The sequence below is a fragment of the Drosophila miranda genome, chromosome 4, assembly GCF_003369915.1.
Source record: "Drosophila miranda strain MSH22 chromosome 4, D.miranda_PacBio2.1, whole genome shotgun sequence".
Taxonomy (NCBI): domain Eukaryota; kingdom Metazoa; phylum Arthropoda; class Insecta; order Diptera; family Drosophilidae; genus Drosophila; species Drosophila miranda.
In genome coordinates, this window is record NC_046677.1 from 31147867 (window position 1) to 31165490 (window position 17624).

At 52.4% G+C, this 17624-nt stretch overlaps 1 protein-coding gene across 12 annotated transcripts in view; it reads left to right on the forward strand.

Moving 5' to 3' along the window:
- The window catches only part of LOC108161947, a 134999-nt gene that overhangs the window by 40041 nt on the left and 77334 nt on the right, over positions 1-17624 (forward strand). For 9 of the 12 annotated variants that reach the window (XM_033393996.1, XM_033393994.1, XM_033393995.1 and 6 more), the window contains 6 exons: positions 894-1122; positions 1199-1300; positions 1367-1483; positions 8289-8795; positions 9004-9357; positions 10064-17347. In XM_033393996.1, coding sequence (XP_033249887.1) covers positions 894-1122; positions 1199-1300; positions 1367-1483; positions 8289-8795; positions 9004-9357; positions 10064-17347 — 8593 coding nt within the window. The remainder of the gene's footprint in view (positions 1-893; positions 1123-1198; positions 1301-1366; positions 1484-8288; positions 8796-9003; positions 9358-10063; positions 17348-17624) is intronic. The other 3 variants (XM_033394006.1, XM_033394007.1, XM_033393998.1) reach the window with 2 other exon arrangements.

Consider the following 17624-nt stretch of genomic DNA (forward strand, 5'->3'; position numbering starts at 1 on the left):
TTGGTATATTTCTGAGGGTCGGACGGTATATTTTAGAGACTGCGCACAACGTTATTGGAAAGAAAAAACCAAATTGGAGTTGGAAGCTGGAATTGCCGCCATTTAATGACTATATTTGAAAAATAGAAACCATGACGCAGGAAATCAAATTAAACCAGATACAAAAATAGAAGTATCCATTTGTACATATGAACATATAGCAGCAGCAATGCGACAAATGTGTATGTGCCAGTGTGTGAATATAGAAGAAACTAGTTTTAATTCATTTTGCTGGAGCACAAAAAGGTCTTAAGTGACAAACGTGTTTCCCAGAGCCTATATCTAATGTTTGTAACACTCGAGCGGGCAGAAACAGACAAACGCCACTGCCGCTGCTGCTGCCGCTGTCGGCAGTCGAGAGTTTTGGCTAAGAAAATATGGCAAACGGCAAACAACTTTTGTTTTGTTAAAAGTAAAATCAGCCAAGTGTAACAATTAAGTGGCGGCAAAACAACGCCAGACCAGCAACAGGCAGTAGCACTACTACGCTCCCATACCAGCTTCGTGAATGTCTCTATGGAATGGCTGTAGCCTGGTGCGATCGCATCGTGCCCATATGGACCACATCGTGGTTGAGAAATCTACCAAATCGCTGTCTCTCTCTGTGCCCTGTGTTTGGGTGGAAGAAGAAGCTCAGGCCGGTGCTGCCGGTGCTACGCCTGCTACGTTTTCTGTATATAATTTGAATTTAAATTAGTTTAAACCTGATTGTGCCCCTGCCCCACCTGTCCCGCTAGTTGTAGAGGTTGCAGCGAAGGTTGCCATTAGAGGGAATTGGGGTTAAGCTGCAGGCTTCCTCCGGCATTTGTGCGTGTAATTAAACTAACACCACAATTCTTTTGTCTCGCCCACAGGTACATTCACAATATTCACAACAACCGCAACGTATCCAGACAAATTTGAGAAAGAACAGTCGATTTCGTGGCGAGGTATTCTTCCTGAACCTCGAGGATGGCTACTTCGGATGCCAGGTCAACGAGTCGACAGACTATTTGCAATTATACGAACTATCGAAACTATGCGACGGCAATCAAGACTGCTATCTTGGTTCCGATGAGCAAAACAAAGAGCTCAAATGCACAAGTGAGTAATCTACGAATGCATATCTGCAGTTCTGGATAATCTAACATTATGTTTCAATCTCCCTCTCTCTGTTTAGATGACTGTGATAAGGACGGCACAGTGTGCACACATGGCGCGTGTTTGAATGGCGTCTGCCATTGCAACGATGGCTATGGCGGCTGCAATTGCGTTGACCTAGGTGAGTGGCTTCGGCTGGCTGGGGCTTCTTCTCCTTTTACATAACCGTTACCAAATCTCTTTTCAGATGAGAACGAATGCAAACAGCATCCATGCGATGTGTTTGCCCATTGCACAAACACATTGGGCAGCTATACGTGTACCTGCTTTCCGGGCTATCGTGGCAATGGTGTTCACTGTGAAGGTAAGTGCCAGTCCCCAGTCCACAGCTCTACAGCACTACAGTCTTTTGCAGTTTCTTTGTATTTGTTGGCATAATGATAGTCCAGCCAACAAATGATTGTTGTTGCCGTTTTGTACTTCCGTCAACGTCGTCGTCTCTTTTTCTTGGCCCAGACTCTAGGCCAGGCATCACTTTGGGCTAACGGTTTATAGCAGGTCTCAAGTACCAGCCTCCAAAGCCAAAGAAAATGTAACAAAAGACGCGCCAAACAATAATATGAAAGCTTTTCTCAGTCGCCACGAACTGTGGGCTCCCTGAAGATAGAGAATAGAGTATACTTATCTGCGAGGTAATAATAATGACCGTGTAGCGATTACACTTGAGTGCCGCCTCCCCGCCAGACATTGTAGCAGCGGCGGCAGCAGCAAACCCAGGGTTACACGATCGTAATTGCACTCGCAAATAGCACAGATTAAGCTCTGGAAAAATCGGAGCTTCGAGTACATATCTTCATCAGTTTCCGTTGATCTGTATCCTGTGCACTCATTTCGTTTGCTCGTTATGCTCGCAGCAGGACCCCGAAAAAACCTTCGAAAAGACCACCTGTTCCCTCCGAGCAAGAACCGGCTGCCGTAATTGGACCTGGCTCTAATGTTATCTAATAAAAAACCATCAAAAAGCAGCCAGAAAGAAGAGCAATAATAACTAGAAAAAGTGTAAAGAACGCAGAGGTTCTTTCTTCTCTTCTGAGACTTTTCCTAAAGACGATGATGATGGTGATAATGATGCTGCTGCTGCTACGGCTGCTTCTTCAGATGATGACGATCGTTGTGGTTGAGAAGAGAATAAGGAGAAGAAAGAAATCCAAAACAATATAAAGCCACAGACATTTGTAGCAATGCTTTCGCGCCATGCAACACACATGTGTGTGTGTGTGCATGTGGAAGATGTCTGTTAGAAGTGGAGGAATCAGTGTCATGTAATCTGACCCCAAACATGGACACGCCAGAACTTTCAACACCCTGGAGAGAGGGAGAGGTGGCGCACCATGTGTGCCCCAACACACCGGCATTACCCCACTGGGTATGAAGACGTTGCCAAGATTCTAGATTAAATGTGACGACTGCTGCTCCTACGTCTCCTACGTTCAGTAAAAGCGGGCAGGCATGCATAAATTCTGAGCCAGCGACGTGTAACGCCAGCATCGCATTTCAGTCATTTCAGTCATTTCAGTCGGCATTATCTAATTCTGTTCTATAGAAACTTTTTCGCATATTATGCATGATCCCATGGATCATGAAGATCATCATGATGATTGGGATGCACGTTGCATTGGGGACAGGGGCCTTTGTAGCTCTCTATCTCTCTGCCTGGCCTTTGCTCTGCTCTGGACTTATCCAGAACCTCGTCAAATTGTCTGTAATCATCTGAATTAGTTTTAAATATGCTGGGAAAGCTTTCAGCGCTCTGCACATGTGCGTGGAATAGATGCACCTTCATCAGGGGCACGCACACGGTATGCGTTCCCAGAGAGTCTGCCGGGGACAGAGCGGGTGCTCTCTTAAACACACAATTAAATGTTTATGTAGTGCCAGTAGCCGGGTTTTATAATTATAGATTTGAGGTTTAATTTATTTAAGAGTATCAGATTGAGACTGAGATTGAGCGTTTCCCCTTTGAATATTTTAGCAGTGGCTTGAAATAGGGAGCAGCTCTCTGCTGCTAAGGTTTCTGATGCCCCGTTTCGATAAGAAATGGTAGTGGGATTCCCTTAAGAGTCGCCCAAACAAAGTTCATAAACTTGAACAATAGTTTGACAGGCAAAACACATACTTTTTCCCACTCGTATAGCCATAAAAATTGGTAATCATAGTGCCTGAATGTGGGAAAACGCAATTCCAATGGTTGAGGAAGTCTCACTTTCCCACTTTTAGCCTCAGTGGACAGTGCTCTATTATTACCATTCTCTGAAGACTCCAATATTCCAACTATCCTTGTATCCCAGCAAACGTATCAGATCCCCCAGATCTCTTGTAAAAAGAAACGAATATTCCCCTCTATCGTGCGATGAATGGTGCATTCAGTCCACAAATGTGTACCGCAGGCGGCTCGGCTCCAAAGTGTAACCGAATGTGTCCCCCAATGTTATGTAAATCCTGTTTTGCATCAAGTTCACCCAATAAACTTTGCAACAAATCACATTGCCGTCGTCTTGGTCTTGGCCTGACAAACCTACTCTACGCTCCTTGGCTTAGAGACACATTTTGCGTCGGATGGAGGCACCGGCACCGGCACCGGGCACCAGGCACAGAGTCACCAGCCTCCAGCCTCCAGCATGAGTACAGAGATATGTACCTGTTTTCCTGTTTAGTATTTGGTTGCTTATTTTTTCTTTTCATGCCTATAACGGTAGTTGGTGGCAACACCTGTTTTTAGACTCGATGGTGCATTATTTCATGTTCATAACTCAAATGGGTTCGATCTAGCAATGGCGATGGCGATGGAACGGCGCGGCGCGGCGCTGGCACGGCGCTGGCTTCGTTAACGCATCGCAAAAGTCCAGTTATGCAATGACTGTTGAAAAATGATAAATCCACACGCACGCACACAGTCGTAAAGTCGCGCCACAGATAGAGACCTATATCTGGCCTATCGATCCTTCTAATGCATTTGTCTTGCAGCCACAGCGGCAGCCCCAGCCCCAGCCCCAGCCACAGCCACAGCACTCCGCGTGCAATAAATGGAATGCTCCTTTCGAATAGAGTGCTAAAATTTATATCCAAAGACAACAAGGAAAAAACACGCTCAAAAAGAGTCGAGAACACCCTGAAAGAGAGGATAATATGATTTTAGCCAGATGTTTGTGACGCAAAGAGGGTATCATATACAAAGGTCGTAAAGTAGATAGATCTTAGGAATAACAAGAGCTCTTGGATGTTTATTTATGATTACCACCTTTACTTCCACTAGTATTTCATATAATTGCCATAGGAAGGATCGGTTGATAAACCAATCTCTGTATGAAAGGGTATCCACTGCTTCAGACCCTCTACAGCTGTGGCCTTTTGCTATTGGATTTGTCCGCTCGAGCCGAACGATCGTTCGCGCTGTCCGCCGCCACGTTCACCGGCTGGCAGGCGGCTGCTCCCTTTCGTTTCGCTAACTGGGGCAGATCATTAAAACGGATAAAATAGATTGTGCCCACGTAGCAACGCCGTCACAGTCGCGATCGCAGCACCAGCAACAGCTCCAGCACCAGCTCCAGGTCTGTGGCGGTAGCATTGTCGGCGCTTAATGCCGCCGCCTGTCCTCAAAAGCCGCAAACGGCACTGGCACTGGCACTGCCTCCAATGTGGGACTCTCGATTGCCTCCAACCTCCACTTCAACTCCAGGGCGGACTTCAATCCGTCGTCGTCTTTGGCGCTGGGCAACGCACCAGTTTGAGATCAACGTCAGATGATAAGCCCTGGCTTTTTTTATACTATACGAGTACTATATCTTTTTTTTGGTTCAGAACATACGCGTCGTCCATTGTCGGTGGCTTCTTATTATTTTTTGTCTTATTTTTTGTATGTTTTTGTAGGTACTTTGCACTTTTTGCATATCAAAATGGCAGCAATTAATTCTCGTGTCGAAGCCGGCGCGCTGATAAGGCATGAAAATGGCTTTAAGCGTCGGCATTGACACGCCTAATTATACGAGCGTGTATTTGCCACATTTACGCACAAATGAGGGGCGTCTCCACCAAAGAGCAAAAGCCACCCATGGATCTCCAGCTCTACCTCTAAGTCTGGCTCTAGCTCTAGCCCTGGCTCGAGCTCTATCTGTGGGTCCGGATCCGGCTGACATCACTTTGCCACTCGACCTTGATCTTAGAGCATATACTTAGTTTATGGAAAAACTTGACGCATAATTGCGTAACAAATTGTTAACTAATTTTGGTTTTCTTTATTATGATTTCTTCGCCTCTTCCCCCCACCTCGTTTTGCTCGAGTTCAAGTTCAGAGTAGATTTGTGTGCCTTTTTTTCTGTATTCGTATTACGATTTATTCGAGCTGCTAATCATCGCCTGGCAGTGGAGCATGAAAGTCATGTCCGCTCGTAAATTTTATCTGTATGTAGACATAGTCAGCCTCATGTGGTTTTCGGATGCACTGAAAAATCATGGCACGAATGTCATAACTCAAATTGCACTGGATGCTAATTAAGTCCACAATTACACAATTTATTGGATAGACGCCAGACAGACGAGACGGGACCATTGGAGACCAGACCATGCTTTATCTAATGTGCATATTAGATCAGTTGTTGCATTTCAGGTTTAGTTTTACAATAGTCTGATTGGTAATTAGTTTTAATTAGGGCCGTGCTTTACGAGAAGGCAAAATGTGCAAAGGCTGGAGGCACCCATCGAAGGGAATAGAGCGCTATTGATACCCCACTTCGTATCTTATTCATTAAACAATAGCTGCGATTGATATTTATCAATAAATTGCAGACTAGTCTTCCTCTCAAGTTGTTTAGCTGTAAAAATGTTCCATAAGCAAAAGGATACAAGTGTACGTTTAATTCCCAAAAAGATAATGCAATTAAAAATCGATAAATCAATTTTATATCCAAGCTATGGTCGCAAGTTCTTCCGTTTGCCAAAATCTGAACGGAATATAAAATTAAATAATTATTTTAATTGCATATTCAATTATATCTGATTTTCTTTAAAGCAGGAAATCCCTACTGAGGCACACACAACGCTCTCTGCGAGTACATAGAAAGTATACATAGGTGCAAAATTGTATATAATACTTATAAAATAATCATCTAAGCATTTCCCTTGTGGTGTGTGTGTGTGTGTGTGTCTATATTTAATGACCAGATCACCGCACTTTAAAATGCCGCTTGAAAGAAATCTTGTTCTGACGATTATGGTCAGCATTTCGAGAGACGGACAGGAAATCCAAGAAGAAGCATGGCTCCGGGAATTATGTCAGCATCATTTCAGGCAATCGTTGGGTCTAATCACATTGAGTCACGCATATATTTGATTGCTTTTAAAGCGGTCAAATCTGGGCAGAATCTAGGCACGCCTACTGCCCCAAAACTAGAGAGCCAGCAAATTTGTGAACATCATTCTCAGAGGAGGCACAACTAAAATTTACACACACTGAGACCAACAGGCTGTAAAAAGATCAGAGCTGGCAGGAGAGGCGCAACGGGGCATGCTACTAAGTTCATTAGACAGCCTTTGGTCAATGGCCCAACTCTGTCTCTGTCTCTGGCTCTGTCTCGGACCGTGTCTGGAATCGCGAGGAGGAACGGCGTGGCACGGGGACCTGCTGCTGTCGTCTTGCAGTCGCATTGCATAAAGTAATTAAACCGACATTGAAACTTAGAAGAACATAGAATGCTTCCTGCTTCTGGAAAAACTTCTGGACTCCGGGACAGCATGGGGATGGCAGATGGCAGTGGAGACTACTCGGTAGTCGACGAGGATGATGACATTGAGTAATCAGAGTTTGCAATTGCCACAAACATGGAATGCTGTCATATCAGTTGGTTGTTAAGAGCGAATACCAGTTTCGGCCGTACCCCGACCGAGAGGAGAGAGGAGGAGTGATGATCCTCTTAATTTATAAGCTAAAAACTAGTAATTATAACTGAACGACCAACTCGTTCTTGTTGTAATTATAAGGTACCCAAACCCTACACACCTATGTCGATTCGCTGCTATCTATCTGCAGAGCTCGTCCTTGTCTTTGCCTTTTGCCAACTTTTGTATTTATGTCATATTAGCTATAAATGTACAACTTTTGCTTAGTCGCAGGCCCTCGGATGATTAATGGGCCCAGATTGCGGTCCCGGAGAACGGCTGCCGTCTCGTAGTCGGTATGTTTCAATCCAGCTGTAGTGCCGCTTCATTGGCTCCGTGTCTTTCTCTCTGGCAATATTCAATTCTCGATACGATTCGATGCGATACGATGCGATGCGCTGCGCTGCGCGCTATTGGAGCAGAAAGCTCTGAGCCACAGCTCATTCTCCGCATCCTCCTCCTTCCGCCAGAGAATCAGACAGCGGACATGAAAGGTTAGATTGGATTCAGGCTTATGCAATTTGAGAGTTCTGGTGAATGTAGAAATCGATTCTCACTAAGAAATGTCGTTGATTAAGATTGTAATCATGAGATTTGTCTCTGTCTCTGAAGGGTTCTTAAGTCTCAATTTCTATGAACATTCTGAATGAATCTTTGGGATGCACTAAAACCGATTCTTCTCTTGGCGGTATCCAAATTTCTCTCTGTTTCTGTAGATTCGAATTGCAATGGTTTTAAATATTCTTCTACTGAATTGTCTAATTTCTATGATCTATCGTTTTCCCATTAACATTGACCACAAACCCATGTCTACTCTTATTCGTATTCGTATCCAATTGCAATGAAAATGTATGCAACTGGTGCATCCTGTGCTCTGACATTGTCGTCGGGGCTTCCACTCGCGCGAATGACACTGAAATGTCATGCGTAATATGCAAATCTCGATGGCATCCATTGCCACATGGCTGCTACTCCATGTCCGATTCCCCGCGACTGTGAATGCGAGCAGAGCGCGCATTCAAGCGGCAAAATGCGTAGAGAGACCGGCAGTCAAAGCCAGAGTTAGAGCCAGAGCCAGAACACGTCTCTTGGATGGTGCCGCCTGCGTGGGGGGGCATGCAATAAATAAGTTGGAAGGTGGAAGATAATGTACTGCGTTTGGATTTTAATTAATTGTCATTTGTTGTGTAGCATCTTCGATTAATCACGGTCCTCCGTCGTATCTTTTCTACTTGCAGACATTGACGAATGCCAAGATCCCGCGATAGCAGCGCGATGCGTGGAGAATGCCGAGTGCTGTAATCTGCCGTCGCACTTCCTGTGCAAGTGCAACGATGGGTACGAGGGCGACGGTGAAGTGCTCTGCACGGATGTGGACGAGTGCCGCAATCCGCAGGCCTGCCCCCCGAACGCCCAGTGCATCAACACGCCTGGGAACTACACCTGTGCCTGTCCCGAGGGCTTTGTGGGCTCCGATCCCTACAAGGACTGTCAGGACGTGGACGAGTGCACATATCCGAATGTCTGCGGACCCGGTGCCATATGTACGAATCTGGCGGGCAGTTATCGCTGCGACTGCCCGCCGGGATACGACGGCGATGGACGCGCCGACCAAGGATGCGTGGACCAGGACGAGTGTGCTCGATCTCCCTGCGGCCGCAATGCGAACTGTTTGAATAACGACGGCAGCTTCCGCTGCCTCTGCCCCGATGGCTACAGCGGGGATCCCATGCACGGCTGCGAGGGTGAGTGCAACAGATAGCCTAGAAGTTTAATCATCATTTGACATGTACCATTTTGGTTGTATTTTTTGCACTTTTGTTTGTTTTTGAATTGGCGGCACCTACAAAATACCAAAACAAAATACCAACACGCACACATCACACACACAACATACCAACATTAATGCACCGCAAAATGCTACATTAATACCGAAACAAAACATAATACCAGATGTCGATGAATGCGCCACTAACAATCCATGCGGTTCGGGTGCTGAATGCGTGAACATGGGCGGTAGCTATCAGTGTCGTTGTCCCCTCGGCTTCGTCCTCGAGCACGATCAGAACGCAGAGCCACCTCTCGCCATCCTGCCACTGGGCTATGGCCAGGGGGAAGCCGATATCCAGACGGCGGTGGCTCCTGCCACATCGGGCGCGGGCTTGGCCTGCTTGGACATCGATGAGTGCAACCAGCCGGATGGCGTGGCCAAGTGCGGCACCAACGCCAAATGCATTAACTTTCCGGGCTCGTATCGATGTCTGTGCCCGAGTGGATTCCAAGGACAGGGCTATTTGCATTGCGAGAGTTAGTATTTATTGCCTGCTTTAGACATGCTTCGTCCCCAGGCTCTATTTTCCGTATTATAGTATATTCCGATGGAAATACTTGGTATTTTCAGATTTATATTACACCTTTTATAGTAGTTTCGATCGTGTAAGCGATATTTGAAGTATATTCCACTGAAAATACCAAGTATATTCTTAGATATTACGGAATTTGCAGTATTATATTTAGTATTTAAATTGGAAAATACTGAAAAAAGAGCCTGAAGAGAGCAACTCCACGAGGCTTGCAAGATCCGAGGGGATAAAACACCCGCATGGACTTGCAGACCTTGTGGGGGGGCCATTCCTCCTAAAATTCCCAATCCCTCCCACCCGCTAAATGCCTATAAAGCTGCCTATTTTTAGCAAGCTTCAAGCCTGAGCTTTTGTGCTTTTCTAGCAGTTGCATGCTTTTCAGACAGCTTCCTCCTCGACACCCACTGTAGTCCTCCCTCCCACCTCTATCCCTCCTATATCTACAATATCTGTATCCAGTATCTCCTCCCGCTCCCCCACTTCACGCTATGTGCTCCCTCGCCTGTCTATCATCCAATTTTGTATTGTTTTTGAATACTAATTTAATTAATTTATAAATATATTTAACCCAATCCCCCCAACCACCACCACCACAACCCGCCAATGAACCACGCGTTTGCCCCAAACACCCTGCCCCTCGACCGATCCAGACATCAACGAGTGTCAGGACAACCCGTGCGGCGAGAATGCCATCTGCACGGACACGATCGGAAGCTTTGTGTGCACCTGCAAGCCGGACTACACCGGCGATCCCTTCCGCGGCTGCGTGGACATTGACGAGTGTGCCGCCCTGGACAAACCCTGCGGCCAGCACGCCCAGTGCGAGAACACGGTTCCCGGGTACAACTGCAAGTGTCCGCAGGGCTACGACGGCAAGCCCGATCCAAAGGTGGCCTGCGAACAGGTGGATGTGAACATCCTCTGTCGCAGTAACTTCGATTGCACCAACAACGCCGAGTGCATTGAGAACCAGTGCTTCTGCCTGGACGGATTCGAGCCCATTGGCGCCAGTTGTGTGGACATCGATGAGTGTCGCACCCATGCAGAGGCCTGCGGCCAGCATGCCCAGTGCCTGAACACGCCCGGCTCGTATCGGTGCGACTGTGAGGCCGGGTATGTGGGCAGTCCCCCGAGGATGGCCTGCAAGCAGCCCTGCGAGGATGTCCGCTGTGGGCCGCATGCCTACTGCAAACCGGACCAGAACGAGGCCTACTGCGTCTGCGAGGAGGGATGGACCTACAATCCCAGTGATGTGGCCGCCGGTTGTGTGGACATTGACGAGTGCGATCTGCTGCACGGACCCTTTGGCAGCTGTGGCCAGAACGCCACGTGCTCCAACACCGCCGGTGGTTACTCGTGCGCCTGTCCTCCAGGCTTCTCTGGAGATCCGCACAGCAAGTGCGTGGATGTGGACGAGTGCCGGACTGGCAGCAAATGCGGATTGGGCGCCGAGTGCGTGAACATGTCCGGCGGTGGATACACCTGTCGCTGCCCCGAACACACCATTGCCGATCCCGATCCCAGTGTGCGCTGCGTACCCATCGTGAGCTGCACGACCAGCGAGAACTGCCCCGGAAATGCCATCTGTGACGAAACGAAGCGTTGTCTGTGCCCGGAGCCGAATATAGGCAACGATTGCCGGCATCCGTGCGAAACGCAGGACTGCGGAGCCCATGCCCAGTGCATGCTGGCCAATGGTCAGGCGCAGTGCCTCTGTGCACCCGGCTACACTGGAAATGCCGCTCTTCCCGGCGGCTGCAACGACATCGACGAGTGCCGGGCCAATCCTTGTGCGGAGAAGGCCATTTGCACCAACACAGCGGGTGGATATCTGTGCCAGTGCCCGGGCGGATCATCGGGCGATGCTTACCGCGAGGGATGTGCCACATCCAAGAGTGCAGGCTGTTCCGACGCGAATCCCTGTGCGGCTGGCGAGAGCTGCGTGCAGGATTCGTACACAGGAAACAGCGTGTGCATCTGCCGCCAGGGCTACGAACGCAATTCGGAGAATGGCCAGTGCCAGGACCTAGACGAGTGCTCCGCGCTGCGCGGAAAGCCAGCCTGCGGACTGAATGCCCTGTGCAAGAACCTGCCCGGAAGCTACGAGTGCCGCTGCCCGCAGGGCCACACCGGCAACCCCTTCATCATGTGTGAGATCTGCAGCACCGCAGAGTGCCAGTGCCAGGCGCCGTACAAGCTTCTGGGCAACAGCTGCGTCCTCGCGGGCTGCTCCAGTGGCGGCCAGGCCTGTCCCAGCGGTGCGGAGTGCATCTCCATTGCCGGTGGCGTGAGCTACTGCGCCTGCCCCAAGGGTTACCAGACGCAGCCGGACGGCACCTGTGCGGATGTCAACGAGTGCGAGGAGCGCGGCACCCAGCTCTGCGCTTTTGGAGCTCAGTGCGTGAATCAGGCCGGAGGCTACACCTGCCACTGCCCTGAGGGCTACCTGGGGGATGCCTACAACGGACTCTGTGCTCCGGCCCAAAGGAAGTGCGCCGCGGACAAGGAGTGCGCCAGCAACGAGAAGTGCATCCAGCCGGGAGAGTGTGTCTGCCCACCGCCGTACTTCCTCGATCCTCAGGACAACAACAAGTGCAAGAGCCCCTGCGAGCGATTCCCCTGCGGCATCAATGCCAAGTGCACGCCCTCGGATCCCCCGCAATGCATGTGCGAGGCGGGCTTCAAGGGCGATCCCCTGCTCGGCTGCACAGACGAGGATGAGTGCGCGCATCTGCCATGCGCCTACGGTGCCTACTGCGTGAACAAGAAGGGAGGATACCAGTGCGTGTGCCCCAAGGGATTCACCGGAGACCCGTACAAGAGCGGCTGCATCTTTGAGAACGGAACGCCCAAGAGCAAGTGCCTCAGCAACGAGGATTGCGCGAGTAATCTGGCCTGCCTCGACGGCAGTTGCCTGAGTCCCTGTGCCAGTCTCCTGTGCGGATCGAACGCCTACTGCGAGACTGACCAGCATGCGGGATGGTGTCGCTGTCGCGTGGGTTTCGTCAAGAATGCCGATGGCGAGTGCATCTCCCAGTGCCAGGACGTGATCTGCGGCGAGGGAGCCCTGTGCATACCCACCAGCGACGGACCCACCTGCAAGTGTCCGCAGGGACAGCTGGGGAATCCCTTCCCCGGCGGCAGCTGCAGCACGGATCAGTGTACGGCCTCGCGGCCTTGCGACGAGCGTCAGATCTGCATCAACGGACGCTGCAAGGAGCGCTGCGATGGGGTCGTCTGCGGCATTGGAGCCACCTGCGACAAGAACAACGGAAAGTGCGTTTGTGAACCGAACTTTGTCGGCAATCCTGATCTCCTCTGCATGCCGCCCATCGAGATGGCCAAGTGCTCGCCCGGCTGCGGGGACAATGCCCATTGCGAGTACGGATTGGGACAGAGCCGATGTGCCTGCAATCCGGGAACATATGGCAATCCCTACGAAGGCTGTGGCGCCCAGAGCAAGAATGTCTGCCAGCCGAATAGCTGTGGTCCGAACGCGGAATGTCGCGCTGTGGGAAACCACATCACGTGCCTCTGTCCGCAGGGCTTCAGCGGCAATCCCCATGTGGGCTGCCAGGACGTTGACGAGTGCACAAACAAACCGTGCGGCCTGAATGCCGCCTGCCTCAACACTGCCGGTGGCTTCGAGTGCCTCTGCCTGTCCGGACACGCCGGAAATCCCTACAGCAGCTGCCAACCCATCGAGAGCCGGTTCTGCCAGGATGCAAACAAGTGCCAGTGCAACGAGCGCGTGGAGTGCCCCGATGGCTACAGTTGCCAGAAGGGACAGTGCAAGAACCTCTGCTCCAAGGCGGCCTGTGGACCGCGTGCCATCTGCGATGCTGGGAAATGCCTCTGCCCCATGGGCTACATCGGAGATCCGCATGATCTCAGCGAGGGATGCAGCGTTCGCGGCCAGTGTGGCAACGATGCCGACTGCCGTCACACGGAGATCTGCTTCCAGCTGGGCAGGGGTCTGCGCAAGTGCGTGGATGCCTGCTCGAAGATCCAGTGCGGTCCCAATGCCCTCTGTGTGGCCGAAGATCATCGCTCGTCGTGCATCTGCTCCGACGGTTTCTTCGGCAATCCGAGCAATCTTCAAGTGGGCTGTCAGCCGGAACGGACGATACCCGAAATGGAGGACAAATGCAAAACAGACAAGGACTGCGAGCGCGGCTTCGGCTGCCAGACATCGTCAGCCCATGGCACTCGGGAGTGCATTAATCTCTGCTCGAATGTGGTCTGCGGACCGAACGAGCTGTGTAAGATCAATCCCGCGGGACATGCCAACTGCAATTGTGCCGAGAGCTTCGTGTGGAACCCGGTGGTCTCCTCGTGCGAGAAACCCTCGCTGCCCGACTGCACCAGCGATGCCAACTGTCCGGATGCCTCCGCCTGTCGCCCGGACGTCCTGGGCGTGCTCAAGTGCGTGGCCATCTGCGATTCCTTCACATGTCCGGCCAATGCCATTTGCGTGGCCCGGCAGCACCAGGGACGCTGCGACTGCCTCAACGGTTTTGTGGGAAATCCCAACGATCGGAATGGCTGCCAGCCGGCGCAGAAGCATCAGTGCCGCAGCCATGCCGAGTGCCAGGAGTCGGAGGCCTGCATCAAGGACGAGACCACCCAAACGCTGAGCTGTCGCCCAGCCTGCGAGTCGGTTAAGTGCGGCCCCCGTGCCGTCTGCATCACGAACAACCATCAGGCCCAGTGCCAGTGTCCGCCCGGACCATTCGCCGGCGATCCGTACGATCCGTTCAATGGCTGCCAGAGCGTGCCGTGTGTCTACAATCACGACTGTCCCACCACCCAAATGTGCAACCGAATGACCCACACCTGCTTCGATGTCTGCGACGAGGAGTCGTGTGGCGAGAATGCCATCTGCTTGGCCGAGGATCATCGCGCCGTGTGCCAGTGCCCTCCCGGATTCCGTGGCGACCCACTGCCCGAGGTGGCTTGCACCAAACAGAGCGGCTGTGCCGCAGGAACCTGTCATGCATCGGCCATTTGTGAGGTCACACCCGAGGGACCCGTGTGCAAGTGTCCGCCTCACTTCGTGGGCGAACCCAAGAGCGCGGGCTGCCGTCCGGACGGCCAGTGCCCCAATGGGGATGCCGACTGTCCGGCCAACACCATCTGCGCGGGCGGACGCTGTCAGAATCCGTGCGACAACGCCTGCGGATCGAATGCCGAGTGCAAGGTCGTGAACCGGAAGCCCGTCTGCAGTTGTCCGCTGCGTTTCCAACCCATCTCCGACACGGCCAAGGACGGATGCGCCCGCAGCGCCTCCAAGTGCTTGACCGACGTGGACTGCGGCGGAGAGCTGTGCTTCAACGGCCAGTGCCGCATCGCGTGCCGGAACTCGCAGGACTGTTCCGACGGCGAGAGCTGTCTGAACAACGTCTGTGTGGTGGCCTGCCTGGACCACAGCCAGTGCGCCAGTGGCCTGGCCTGCGTGGAGGGTCACTGCACCATCGGCTGCCGCAGCAACAAGGAGTGCAAGCAGGACCAGTCCTGCATCGAGAACAAGTGTCTGAATCCGTGCCAGTCCGGCAACAGTTGCGGCCCCAATGCCCTCTGCAACATTGCCCAGCACCGGAGTCAGTGCAGCTGTCCGGAGGGATTCGAGGGCAATCCCACGCCCGAACAGGGCTGCGTGCGAGTGCCCGCTCCCTGCCTGGCCAGCAATCAGTGCCCCAACGGACACATGTGTATCGGCAACCAGTGCAATCTCCCCTGCACTAAGACCTCCTCCTGCGCGATTGGAGAGCGCTGCTATCAGCAGGTGTGCCGCAAGGTCTGCTACACCAGCAACAACTGTCTGGCCGGGGAGATCTGTAATGCGGATCGCACCTGCCAGCCAGGATGCGACTCCGACGCGGACTGCCCGCCCACAGAGCTCTGCCTCACTGGAAAGTGCAAGTGCGCCAGCGGATTTATTGGCACGCCCTTTGGCTGCTCCGACATCGACGAGTGTACGGAGCAGCCGTGCCATGCCAGTGCCCGGTGCGAGAATGTGCCCGGTTCTTATCGCTGTGTGTGTCCCGAGGGTACCGTCGGCGATGGATACACCAAGCTGGGCTGTTCCCAGGGCCGGCAATGCCACCAGCCGGACGATTGTGCCAACAACTTGGCCTGCATACAGGGCAAGTGCACGGATCCGTGCCTGCAGACCGTGTGCGGAGCCAATGCCCATTGCCAGTCGGAAGGACACGAGGCTCAGTGCAGCTGTCCTGCTGGATATCTAGGTGATCCAAATGATACAGGAGTCGGCTGCTTCAAGGTCGAGTGCATCGATCATGTGGACTGTGCCAGCGATCGTGCCTGCGATGCGGAGACGAATCGCTGCATCAAACCCTGCGACCTAACCGGCTGCGGCAAAGGAAACTGCGAGGTGTCCGACCATAAGGCGGTATGCGCCTGCTACGAGGGATACCAACTGGTCAGCGGAGGAGTGTGCGAAGATATCAATGAGTGTCTGTCGCAGCCCTGCCACAGCACGGCCTTCTGCAACAATCTGCCTGGAAGCTACAACTGCCAGTGCCCCGAGGGACTCATCGGAGATCCCCTGCAGGCCGGATGCCGCGATCCCAGCGAATGCCTCAGCGATGTCGACTGTCCCGCAACCGCCAGTTGCCAGAACTCCCGATGCCGCAGTCCCTGCGAACGGCAGAATGCGTGCGGCATTAATGCCAACTGTCAAGCTCAGAGCCACCAGGCCGTGTGCACCTGCTCCGCGAATTCCCGCGGAGATCCTCTCGTCGAGTGCGTACACATCGAGTGCTCGGACAACGATGACTGTGGCGGGGACAAGGCCTGTCTGGATGCCAAATGTATTGATCCTTGCTCTCTGCCCAATGCCTGCGGAGCCCAGGCTCTCTGTTCGGTCCAGAATCACATCGGAGTCTGTGCCTGCGAGTCGGGCAGCACCGGAGATGCCAAACAGGGATGTGTGCCACTGCAGTACTGCCAGCAGGATGCGCAGTGCGCACAGGGAAGCATTTGCTCGCATGGCATTTGCAGCCCCCTCTGCAGCACCAACAGGGATTGCATCTCGGAGCAGTTGTGCCTTCAAGGCGTCTGCCAGGGCACCTGTAAATCCAACACGACCTGTCCCCAGTTCCAGTTCTGCTCGAACAACATCTGCACTAAGGAGCTGGAGTGCGGCGCCAATACGGACTGTGGCGAGGACGAGACCTGCCAGATGGATGCCTACGGACGTGCCCGCTGTGAGCCCGTGTGCCTCGGTCGTGCCGCCTGTGGCCGCAATGCCGAGTGTGTGGCTCGCTCCCACTCTCCGGACTGTATTTGCAAGGATGGGTTCTTTGGGGATGCCAAGTCGGGCTGCCGCAAGATCGAGTGCAGCAGCGACGAGGACTGTTCGAACGACAAGAGGTGCGACAATTATATGTGCAAGATCGCCTGCCTGATAGGCCAGCCCTGCGGGGACAACGCTCTCTGCACCACGGAGCACCATCAGCAGGTGTGCCACTGCCAGCCCGGCTTCAGTGGCGATCCCCGCGTTCGCTGCGATGTCATTGACTTTTGTCGCGATGCTCCGTGCGGACCCGGTGCCCGTTGTCGGAACTCGCGCGGCTCCTATAAGTGTAGCTGTCCCCCCGGCCTCGTTGGTGACCCGTATAATGAGGGCTGTCGCAGCTCCGTGGAGTGCGAGACCAACGAGGACTGTCCCCCGCATGCTGCATGCACCAAAACTAACGGCGTGGCCAAGTGTCACGATGTCTGCGCACAACTGCAATGTGGCCCCAACGCGGAATGTGTTCCGAAGGGCCACATCGCTCACTGTGCATGCCGCATGGGCTACGACGGCCAACCCGCTGACCGGGTGGCCGGCTGTAAGCCATTGCCCGTTCCCTGTCAGGTCACCGGCGACTGTCCCACAAACACCTACTGCTCGGATAGCGTCTGCAAACGTAAGTACTCCCCACGCACCCTTGCCTGCAAAAACCCCACCACCGACTCTACCACCTTCCGACTGCAAAACTCTACTGCAAACAATTGCATTCGAATGCAGGTGTACCTGAACGAGTAAAGTCTTTTTACCTATCTTCTTATTAGTACCTACTTACTCACTTACTTACCAAAAACTAGCACAGAAATCTATACCAGAGATGTTGTGGCATTCAATGGGGGTATTATTTTTATTACTTCTTTTCTAAAGGCAATCTTTCAGTCTATACAAAATTATAC